This window comes from Pinus tabuliformis, chromosome 2_1, assembly GCF_031772625.1.
Source record: "Pinus tabuliformis cultivar Carrire ecotype Pingquan chromosome 2_1, CPIR1, whole genome shotgun sequence".
Lineage (NCBI taxonomy): Eukaryota > Viridiplantae > Streptophyta > Pinopsida > Pinales > Pinaceae > Pinus > Pinus tabuliformis.
In genome coordinates, this window is record NC_142299.1 from 91,921,140 (window position 1) to 91,933,693 (window position 12,554).

The window sequence follows — 12,554 nt, forward strand, 5'->3', positions numbered from 1 at the left end:
TCTAATTTAACTATAATTAAACTAAATAACATTTCTATCCTTCCCTTTACCCACTTCAAAAATATACTGGGTAGTGTTCAAAGGAGCAATCTCTTTCTAACGTTTCAAAAGCTTTTGGTTTATCACGTTGATATTTTTGCCTTATGGGCCCTCGAAGTACATTTTCCATTTCGAACATATTTGAGGAGATGATTGCCGTCAATGAACCGCGAATTGCGATGCTATACATGCGTGTCGTGTAAATTACCGGCTCATAGGCGGAATAGAGGAATCCGCCATGGCTAAAGCTTCAGCGGCCTTGCCCTGGGAATGGATCGTCGAGAAGCTGGTTGACAATAAAGACATCGGCACACAGCTGCTCAAAGGTACTCCTAAATTCTACAACCTCCGCAAATCGCTTGTACAATATAGGAGACTTTGCTCTCTAACGCAGAAATTTAATATAGGAGACTTTGCTCCTTTTTACAGCTATGGTATTCATGCACATTCCAGACATCAACAATTCTTCTTGCAGTAATCTGCAAGAGAGAATTGCGCTAAGATATATGGAGGAAGTTCTCTTACTTGACAGAGTCGAAGCACACGCGATCCCTCTAGTAAAGGTTCTGGTTAATTCATCTATACCAAATTCAAGTTCCGCCGCTGATCAGGGCTTGCTGCTCCGAGTTTGCACGGAGGTAACTGATGCTTTACAGAAACTGACATTCCAAGATTTAAATATCAAGTAAATTGGGTTAGAAATGTGTCAGATATGAAGCTTTTAGGGTTTCACGTTCTGAACTAAAATATCTGCCAAGATTAGGCTAAATGTCTTTATTAATCGAAAAGAATCTGGCATTTGCTTAACGTGGCTAGCGATCTTGTGTTGACTGTAACTTGATAGAAAGTGAAGGAGCTCTAATTCCATTTTGGATTCCGTGTAGTTAGGTCGTTTTAGGGCACGTAAGAGAGCTTGATGAAAATGGAGAAAGGGACTGGAACGGTTTTGAGGATGATTTAAAACGCATATTTACAGAGGAGGATTCGTCACTGCCATTTATCAATCGGAGAAGCGAGCTCCTCCGGCTCTTGGAAGTATGTACGCCTTTCCTGTTATTGTATTTTTCTTGCTCATTTAAAAGCAAAAATGCAAGAAAAGCCTAAAAAACGTCAAACTCATGTTCTATGTGACAATAAAGGTTGTTTCTAACCATTACGAAATGCATACAAAGCATTAGCTCTATGTTAGCCCAATGTTAAGGGGAATACACCAACTGTTTTTCAGGGCATAGGAGTGTTGGAAAATGCAATATGGCAGTTATTAATTTAGATTTTCCTTAACTTTAATAATTGCTTGTGAACTTTATTTATCTTTTTGTTTTTTTAATTAGATCTTCTTCATCAAACAATTATCAAGAGCAGAATAGTAAAGGCAGTAGAAACCTAAATTAGCCTCCAAGTCAGGGCAAAACCCCTCTAAAGTGAAAACCCATAAAATCTCTTTTCTTCTTATAGAATCTGCTTCAAATGAGACAACCAACACTCAAAGCCTAGACCAAGTCCTCCTCCAAGTACCAAGTCAGCCCTCCAAGAAGCTCTTCCAAGTAAATCAGATTGGCAAGGTTTGATCCTGCTTCAACTTGCTTCTAACTTTAGTTTCGTCCCCCAACTTCGACCCTGCAACTTCAGCTTTGTAATTGTTGCAGAAACCCTAATTCAGGCACATGGAAATCTTTCAAGAGATCCTTCTTTGAGCAAGACAATGTCTCCCAAGGTCAATAAAGTCAAATTAGAATACTCGCCCTTCCAACAGCTTGATCCTGCAACTTGATCTCCTGCAATTCGGACTTGCAGTTTCAGCCTTCCTGGAAGCTATAGAAACCCTAGATTTCGCACGTGTGAGAAAGATGGAGCCCAAAAACAAGCCTTTCTTTTTCTTTTTGGATTCTCATTGTCTTCTAGACCTTCACTCTTCTTGTTTTGCTTCTCCTAGTTTCAAGTCGAACTTCTTCTTGAGAGATCGAACTTGTGTGTGTGAATGTGCCAAATGAGGTCGAAATTGCTCCTATTTATAGCCTTTCTAGGGGGTCGAATTCCCTCCTTTAGGTTGACTTGTAGCTGCCAGGGCTAACTTGTACTTTGGAGGTTTCTAGGACTTTCTAGACAAAATCAATTCTTTTACAAGGTACATTTTGCCCAGAAGGGTCTTATAATCATGATGTTGACTCTCTTGACTCATAACAATAAATCTCGTGACCTAACAAACCCTAGAAGCATGAAGAACATGCTTTTACCTAGAAGACCATCAATAAGAAGCATGAAACCCATGCCTTTAAAATAACAATTTTCTTTTTTCTTTTGTTTGTTACTTAAGATATACATATTGAAATGAGTACAATAACAACTATGAAAACCGAAACTAGTTACATTTTCAACACTCCCTGAAGAGTACAACATCATTCTCAAATTGAAGAGTTCTCATAAGAAGATTCAGATTGATAAGGCAATTGCAAGCATCGACATTATAACCAGCACTGTCTTTGAGGCCTAACTAGACAAGCTCAATTTCATTTAAGAGCATTATGTTGGGAGGCTTTACATGAGACATCACATTACCTCTAAGGCACATACCTCATCCTAATGTTCACAAGGTATGTCCTTTTAGGACTATTCTTATCTTGGATTTTTATCCCTTAATCCTTAAATAATATCAGTCCTCTTCGACCAATCTTATCTTGGATACTTGTCTTATCCTCAAAGAATGTCGATACCTTTCCTTTCTTGGATTGTCTATCCTTAAGGAAACCACAAATGCTTATCCAATCCTCCACCATTCTCTCTCCATGTCTTTCACTTAGACTTATCGCTGTTAGTCCTGGTCAAGTGCATGACACATGAAGAAGAGAATGCACATGTGATGTTCATCATCACTCCCTCTCAACCAGAGAGGAGATCCCTATTCTTACTTGGAATAGATTCTTGCTCCTTCACTAATATCTTGTAGACTTCATACTCCCTCTAAAGCATAAAGGAGATTCACAACTTTTTATTATTAGAAAGTCATAGCCACAAGCTTTCTAGCTTGTCTTCATAAGAGTATCAACTACCTGTTTTTTTATGAAGATAGATGCATGGCTCCCTCTTTCCTTCGTATCTCATTATGTTGAGCTTTCTTCTTTTCTAGGTATCTTGGAGCCATCTTCTTCCTTCAATCTTGTTACAGGGTTCATGTCATCAATCTTGTACATCACTTTCATCTTTTCATCATTAATGAAGGCATTATATTGAGCCTTACCAAACTTCAAGCTAATCATAACTTCCTCATGGCAGTGATCTCCTTTATATGAGCTTGAACTGCAGGTTATCTTCTTGCACTGCTACCTTTTAATCCCAAGATGAAAACATCTTGACTTCATAATTACCAAGATCATATGTTGAGCTTGCCTTAACATTCATCATATATTCTTGCAATATCTTTCTAGGTAGCAAGGTAATATGTTAACCATATAACCAATAACAAAATATTAGACTTACCTCATTGTGATGGCTTTCTCATCAAAACATCGACATCCTCATGGTCCATCTCCACAAGAATCTTCCTTCATGCATCATAGTGCCCAAGGATCGAACTTGATTACAAGTTATAATTTTGTTTTGGAGACTATACTGGATGTTGATCACTTTTCTATATAATCTAGTGAGAAAGTCTTGATCCTTTATTCATTCTAGAGTAAGTCAAATTCTTCTTTTAAGCATCGTATAACCATAGTAAGCATATTTTATGGTCAACTTTTTCTACAGGATTCTGTACATATGAATCCTACCCAAGAGAAGAGTTACTTCTAATATGCATCCCTATGCATCCATATAATCATCTAGTTATTTGACCTTAAATGAGCCTTCAATTTGACCAACTGGATTCTCTCATCCTTCAAGAGTATTGTTTCCACACTATATGGAATATATACTAACCTTGTCATAATGCTTAACCTTCCAAAATGATGGTTTTTATAGGATCTTGATGATCCATCTTAGCAAAATGACTACCTCTGACATAATGTTAGATAATGCTTGGATGAACAATAATACGCAAAATGGTCCTAATCTTCTAATTCATAAACTAGATGACTCTTATTGAAGCAACTTAATTAAGTAGACTCCAATTCTTCTACTATCACATGCTTCTACCTATGATGCCATACAAAATCAAAACCCTTCTAGAGTAAACAACAATGCATGCTATTCTAAATGAAGGAAAGATTAAATTCATAAAGAACCTGTTAGAGAGGATGCCTTCTTCAATAGTAGAGATCTTTGACATCTCTCTTTTTGGCTTCTTCTCTGGTTCTCCCTTATCTTCAATTGTGTGAGCTTCACTTCTTTCCTTTCTTTTGTTGTTCTACTTGATTGGACAATCCCTTTTAAAGTGTCCATATTCATTGCATTCAAAGCATTGAACCCTCGACATATCTGGATTCTTCTTGGACTTTCCAAACTTTCCCTTCTTCAAATCCTTGGTTCTTGCAATAAAGGCTTGAGATTGTTCATTTGATTCAATGTCATCCTTTGCCTTGATCCTGCTCTCTTCCAAGATGCATTGAGTCCACAACTCATCAAAAGGAGTTGTATCTTTCTTAGAGTAAATGTTAGTTGCAAAATTGCTCCATTCTGGTGGCAAAGCATTCAATACACAAATGGTCATCTCACAGTAAATAATTGTCTCCCCAAGACCATGCAATTGATCTCTTATTTTAGAAATCTTCATCAGATGGGAGGCTGTGTCTTCATCCTTTGATTTCCTTATACAATATAATTGGTTTCTCAAGTAAATCTTTTGACCTGATGTACTTATAGAGTACAACTTTACTAGCTTATCATACACAACCTTAGAAGTCTTTAAATCAACAACAAAGGGAACTATTTTGCTAGTTCTTGAGTTTTATCTTTGCTGGGTTCAACAACTTCACCAAGAACATATTCCATTACTTCATGTTCCGCAAGTGCCAGGTCAATCATTTTCTTCCATGCTAGGAAATTTGTTGATCCAATGAGCTTATTGCTTTCCTTGCAGAAAGAACCCATATGATCCCGTAGATTCAGACATAGAGAAATAATATGATACTTGTCAATCAAGAGTCTTCTTCTTTGATAATGTCTCCAACTATCTTGATGCTTTCAAGATCTTCAAAGAGACTTCAGTGATATCCTTGAAATATGGTTCCTTCAACAACAACTTTCAAGAGTGATGAATGATATCAAGATCCTTTGATGCTTTCTTCAAAGATACCTTTCAATGAGCCTTTTAAATAGATCTCCTTCTAAGAGAGATCAACAACCTTCTTGTAATCTTCCTCTTTCAAGAAATTGGCAACTAGGGCCAAACTCCATTCTTCTTATTTAATATTTTTCTTGGATTCCTCTCGTCGAGAGGTGTAGGATTGATCTAAAAATCATTCGATTCCGACATGTATTCATGGAGATATGAATTTATTTGTGTTATGTGACAACTCGTCAAGGTCGGCCAGCAACCAAATTACACTTGTCCTCCAAGTTTTAGTATAAATAGAGGTGGCCTTCAAGTCACTTTGACACACACTCTCTTGTAATCTCTCTTCATTCTGTTTTGGGTTTGATGAAGAAGAGCATAGAGGGAGTGCCCTAGGATGTACACTATCCTAATTTACAGTCAATGAAGCAAGCCCTAATTGCATTTTCTGAGATGACAAGTATAGGGTGCAGGAAGCAGTGCTTCGTATAGGAAGGAGGGCTTCGTATTGGGTGCAAACAACATGATCACGTGCCCCACAAGCAGTCAAGGACTCGGGTAAGGGAGTTGCAGTCAAGAAGGCAGAGAGCACACATTCAAGACCACGCATGGAAAGGCAGGGTCTGATTGCACCTCGGCTAGGGTATTAGGTGCAGTCATGACCAGAACTCATAAGCATAATATAGACGCAGATCAAATCGATATACTGCCTATGAATCAATGCTCAAATGGACAAGGAAGTATAGATTTCGGATGGGGTTATTGCAGTAAGGTCTAAACTTCATGGAGAGCTAACCCTTAGTATGACAGTCTTTGCATTACATGGATAAGGCATGAAATGTATGTAGTCATGATATTCCTATAGAGTACTAGGTACGAGGATGAGCAATCATGGATTTGTTTTATAGATCACATCTCTGTCTATAAGGAAAAAGCAGTACCAAAGCTCCAGCAATCTGATAATGAAGGAATGTAACTAGGTCTATTCAATAGTAATCACTGTCTCAGTAATGATAAGGATATAAGATACAGTCATCATGATGAAGACTTCAATGTAACTTCGTTGACATAACTCCTCAAAAGTTGCACTGAATCCCTGTTGACTACTTTTATTTTCCCATATATGTGGGTATGGAATATTATATACCTATTCAAATTTTTGTCCTTATTCTTGTTGGGTTGTGTTATATTCTTTCCACGACTAGCCCACGTAGTTAACCAGGGGGTTAGAAGAGGGGGGGGCGGAACCCCCCCTTCGTTGCGCCGATTGCGTAGCGACAGGAGTCACAGGGGGTTTGATGGGTGCAAGTAACCCCACTCTATGGAGTCCGGGGCAACGCCCTGGAAAATTTTGGTTTTGGACCCTATATTAGGTTGGGCAGACCTAATTATGGTTTTGTGCATGTTTTTTGCACATGGTTTTGGACGCGATGGTTTTCGGTCCATGGTATTGGATGCTTCGGCATGTATAAATATGTATTGTAACATTGAAAGGAACATAATGAAAAATCAAGCTGGTAGTCCGGTTTTGGGATCCAAGGGAAATATCTGTGTATATGTGTTTTATGTGTTATGCTCTCGCATTATTTATTTTATGTGTTTTAGAATTCGTATGCATGTAATTTCTGTACGGGGTTAAAACTTATATTTGGTATCAGAGTTGTTTTGGCTTCAAGGGGACGCCTCTGTTGCTGAGGGGTTTCGCTCGGGCCTGTGGTAGACCCTGTTCAGTGGGAGATCTGCGAGATTGATTCTGGTGGTGAAAGAAGATGGCGAGTAGTGGAAAGCTGGAGATTGAGAAATTTAATGGTCAGATTTTTGAGTTGTGGAAACTCAAGATGGAGGATCTGTTGGTGGATAAAGATCAGTGGATTGCAGTAGATCCAGGTACTAAACCAACGGGAGTGTCCGATGAAGAATGGAAGAAGTTGGATCGGAAGGCAAAGAGCACAATACGATTGTGTGTCTCAGATTCAATATTGCTGAATGTATCAGGGGAAGCTACGACGAAGGCTTTGTGGGACAAGTTAGGGAATTTGTACCAATCTAAGTCTCTGGTGAATAAACTGTTCCTGCAAAAAAAGTTGTATAACCTGAGGATGAAAGATGGAGACTCAGTGACAGAGCATCTGAATGCATTTAATATTGTGGTAAGTCAATTAGCATCTGTTGATATTAAAATTTCAAATGAAGATAAGTGCATCAGTTTGTTGTGTTCTCTACCAGATTCGTGGGATAGTCTGGTTATTGCAATAGGTAGCAATGCAACTGCCTTGCAGTTTGATGAAATAGTCTCATCCTTGCTGACAGAGGAGATGAGACGGAAAAATATGGAGAGCCAGAATGGTGATGCCTTATCTGTACGAGGACAGTCCCAAAACAGAAACAAAAATAAGTCATCGAGTGGGAGATCTAAATCTCCAGGAAAACCTGTAAAGGTGGTGTGCTAGAAATGCGGAAAGGAAGGGCACTACAAAAGGGACTGTAAATCTAAAGCTCCTAATAAAGGAAAGGGATCTGATGATGCTCCTTTTGCAGAGGTGAAAACCACCTCAGATGAAGGTGGGGATGTGTATTTGGCTTCTTCAAGTACACATGTAGATCATGAGGCATGGTTGATTGACTCAAGTGCATCCTTTCACTTCAATCCCCATAGAGAGTGGTTCTGCGAGTATGAGAAATACGATGGTGGTGATGTCTTCTTAGGGGATGATAAGAAGGCTAGAATTGTTGGTTGCGGAAAAGTAAGGTTGAAGTTGCAAGGTTTAAGGGTTAGAACACTTCCGGGTGTTTTGCATATTCCTACATTAGCCAAAAATCTGATTTCTATAAGCAAGTTGGATGATGCAGGTGTAAAAACAGTGTTCGAGAAGGATAACTGCAAGATGGTTCAGGGAGCACTAGTATTGATGCAGGGAGTTTGGACTGGAAATCTGTATAAGCTACAAGGTAGCACTGTTGTTGATGGGTGCAACAGTTTTGTGGTTCCTGAAATTGGAGCAGAAAATCTAGTGGTCTCTGGAGAGAAGACCATGCTATGGCATCAAAGGCTTGGACATATTGGAGAGAAGGGCCTTCGAATACTTCATGGTAAAGGTATGGTAGAAGGTATGAGTAATAGCTCTCTGGATTTTGATTTCTGTGAAAATTGTGTATATGGGAAGCAAAATCAAGTGAGTTTCCCCTTTGGTGGTAAGAGGGCGAAACATATATTAGAGCTTGTGCACAGTGATGTGTTTGGACCTTTGAAAGTTCCATCACTAGGTAAGTCTGTGTACTATGTATCACTTATAGATGACTTCTCAAGGAATACATGGATATATTTCCTTGAGAAGAAATCTGAAGTCTTTGACAGGTTTAAAGAATTTAAGACTCTGGTGGAAAACCAGACAGAGAAGAAGATAAAGGTGTTGGGATAGATAACGGTGGAGAGTTTTGCAGTAAGGAATTTGAAGAATTCTGTAAGAAGTGTGGTATAGCATGGCAGAAGAATACTCCATATACACCTCAGCAAAATGGAGTTGCAGAAAGAATGAACAAGACGTTGATGGAAAGGGCAAGAAGCATGCTCAGTAGTGCCAGGTTAGGACAGGAATTCTGGACAGAGGCAGTGGAGACAGCATGTTACCTGGTCAACAGATCACCTTCATCAGCGTTGGAGGATAAGACTCCACAAGAGGTATGGACTAGTAAGAAACCCTCTCTTTCACATCTGAGGGTATTTGGATGTGATGCATATGTACATGTTCCAAAGGAGAAACGCACCAAGTTGGATAGTAAATCTGAAAAGTACATCTTTATTGGGTATAAGGATGGTTTAAAGGGTTATAAGCTTTGGAACCCAATAACAAGGAAAGTTGTGTACATCATAGATGTGGTGTTCAAAGAGGTGAAAGACATTATTAAACATGAAGTCCAACCAAAGGAACCTGAGAAGATAGAGTTTGAGCTTAAGGAAGAAGAATCAGACTCTACAACAGAGGAGGAATCAGAAGATGAAGAGCCACAAACTCCAGGTCTGAGAAGATCAGTTCGAGAAATAAGGCAGTCAGAAAGGTATAGTCCATTTGCTTTCTGTTCAAATTTTTCTTTATCTATTACCGATGATGATCCTAGAACTATGAAGGAAGTAGTAGATTCATAGGATGGAAAACTCTGGAAAGAGGCCGTGGTTGATGAAATGGCATCTTTTCAGAAAAATGAGGCTTGGGATCTGGTGGAGTTGCCGGCTGGAAGGAAACCCATTGGCGGCAAATGGGTGTTCAAGAAGAAGACAAATGTTGAAGGAAAGGTGGAGAAATACAAAGCTTAGTTGGTAGCAAAAGGCTATTCCCAGGTGCCGAGAATTGATTTTGGTGATATTTTTTCTCCTGTTTCCAAGGTATCCTCTATTAGATACTTTTATCCGTTATTGCTGCTTTTGATTTTGAGGTTGAACAGATGGATGTGAAGACAACATTTCTTCACAGGGATCTGGCAGAGGAAATCTACATGAAGCAACCCGAAGGCTTTGCGGTGAAGGGTAAGAAAGAACTGGTATGCAAGTTAAAGAAGTCTCTGTATGGGTTAAAACAGTCACCAAGGATGTGGTATCAGAAATTTGATACATTTATATGGGGACTTGGCTTCACTAGAAGCAAAGCAGATCACTGTGTGTATTTTAAATTAATTGGTGACCGTGTTATTTATCTGGTCTTGTATGTGGATGATATGTTGCTGATTGGAAATGACAAAGAAATTATCCAGGATTTGAAGACCCAATTGTCCTCCAAATTCGACATGAAAGATATTGGTGCTGCAAACTATATTTTGGACATCTCTCAATGTGGAGTCTTTAGCCTCTATATAGGCCTCATACATACAATACCATGGGTCATTACCATGGTTCCCTCAATACCATCTATCTAATACCATGGGCCCATTACATTATTACTAACTACTTGTGGTCCCTTACATGATACGGGTTAACCACCTTATTTATTACTATGGCCCATCCCATTATTACATTATTCCCTTGGGTACCTCCCTTTGTACCCCATATTATCCCCCCTAGGTATATAACATAAAACCTAATAATGCTTTTCAGAGATAATCTTGTTAAAATTTGCATTAACTAAATCTTAGTTTTATCTCTCCCATATTTATGCTACCATTTCCATTTTGGTACTGCCTTCCATATTTCTTACCGGACTGTGAATTGTATGTCACTGATACATCACGACCTAAACTGAAATGCTACTCCATTTGGCCTCTCATTCTAGAACTATTATATGTCATTTCATTGCATTAGGTTCAGGAGGGAGGACTGAAGCCACAAGAATAATTAAATGGGCCATCATAAATGTCCTCTCACGGTGTCTAACCATTATGGCTTTTGATAGATTATTTTTTTTAAGGTAAGAGAGGTTGCAAAAATAATTAAAAGGTCCATTACTAATGTTCTATGTTGGCATCTCTAGCCAGTGATATTTAAGACAAATTCACATGCCTAAAGAAATCGCCAAGCTTTTTAAATCCAATTAATAAAATCTAAATACAAATTCACAGGCCTAAAAAAATCGCTAAGATTTTTTAAATCCAATTAATAAAATCTAAATATTTCTTGTACTCTCGAGGTAATCCAAATCCAATCAATAAAATAAGATTGCCTGTATTTTGCAATCTTTGGAGTCTTAACTATATTCCTAAAACTTATAATAGTATGCATGTAACATAATCACGACATTTTCATTTAGTAATTTCATGGAATTAATTGTAGTTATTTAATTATGTAATAAATTCAATATTTGGACAATGACATTAAATGTAGCTCTTTGATTGTAACGTGGATGGAAAAAAAATGTGTTTATTGATGGCATTAGGGAATGTATGAAGATCCGCCACTCATGGTAAGAGAATACGCATCACAGTGAGAAACAACAGCTCTGTTGCAATTTGAAATCATTGCAAACATCCTATAATATATGGTAATTAGTTGATATATGGTCATGGGTTGCTAATATCAATTTCCATTGTTAATCTTAAATTTATTTTAAATTACTATTTTTCAATTAAAAAAATACCAATTATTATAAACACCAATTGAAAAATATACCAATTATTATAAACTCTATTTTGTTAATATAACTTAGATATAATTAAGGGGAGATGAAGAACATCCTATCAAATATTTCAAAACCTTTGCAACTTTAATTAGTCTGCGATCATCCCATCCAACGATTTGCACCTGTTCAAGCTTTTTTAGCTACTTTGATTCCAACCATTCGTTCAACCCAACAGAGTTAATTCAACAATGATGAGGTGCAGAAAATATGTAGAAATTGCCCAAATACACCAAAACAAAATCTCCTGACTAGAATGAATAGATTATAGTTTTTAAAAACTAAATTTGCACAAACATTGAAATCAAAACCCTGCTTTTAAATTCTACAAATTCACACAAACATTGAAATCAACACCTTACTTTTAAATTGTACAAATTACCAAACAACAAAAATTAAATTCTAAATCTTAAAACTAGCTTGAATTCAATATGTTTACTCTAATTTAACTATAATTAAACTAAATAACACTTCTATCCTTCCCTTTACCCACTTCAAAAATATACTGGGTAGTGTTCAAAGGAGCAATCTCTTTCTAACGTTTCAAAAGCTTTTGGTTTATCACGTTGATATTTTTGCCTTATGGGCCCTCGAAGTACATTTTCCATTTCGAACATATTTGAGGAGATGATTGCCGTCAATGAACCGCGAATTGCGATGCTATACATGCGTGTCGTGTAAATTACCGGCTCATGGGCGGAATAGAGGAATCCGCCATGGCTAAAGCTTCAGCGGCCTTGCCCTGGGAATGGATCGTCGAGAAGCTGGTTGACAATAAAGACATCGGCACACAGCTGCTCAAAGGTACTCCTAAATTCTACAACCTCCGCAAATCGCTTGTACAATATAGGAGACTTTGCTCTCTAACGCAGAAATTTAATATAGGAGACTTTGCTCCTTTTTACAGCTATGGTATTCATGCACATTCCAGACATCAACAATTCTTCTTGCAGTAATCTGCAAGAGAGAATTGCGCTAAGATATATGGAGGAAGTTCTCTTACTTGACAGAGTCGAAGCACACGCGATCCCTCTAGTAAAGGTTCTGGTTAATTCATCTATACCAAATTCAAGTTCCGCCGCTGATCAGGGCTTGCTGCTCCGAGTTTGCACGGAGGTAACTGATGCTTTACAGAAACTGACATTCCAAGATTTAAATATCAAGTAAATTGGGTTAGAAATGTGTCAGATATGAAGCTTTTAGGGTTT

General features: G+C 38.0%; 1 protein-coding gene across 1 annotated transcript; it reads left to right on the plus strand.

Moving 5' to 3' along the window:
• Positions 1 to 253: 253 nt before the first annotated feature.
• Positions 254 to 752, plus strand: LOC149198923 (uncharacterized). The gene is made up of 2 exons (XM_089399328.1): positions 254 to 365; positions 469 to 752. The coding sequence occupies exons 1-2, from the start codon at positions 278 to 280 to the stop codon at positions 726 to 728; spliced, it is 348 nt and encodes a 115-aa protein (XP_089255454.1). The 5' UTR covers positions 254 to 277; the 3' UTR covers positions 729 to 752.
• Positions 753 to 12,554: the final 11,802 nt, after the last annotated feature.

Bases quoted from the DNA above. Each gene is read 5' to 3' on its own strand.
- LOC149198923 (XM_089399328.1), top strand. From the start codon at position 278: ATGGCTAAAGCTTCAGCGGCCTTGCCCTGGGAATGGATCGTCGAGAAG. The intron at 366-468 runs GTACTCCTAAAT...TCCTTTTTACAG, and splicing joins CGGCACACAGCTGCTCAAAG to CTATGGTATTCATGCACATT.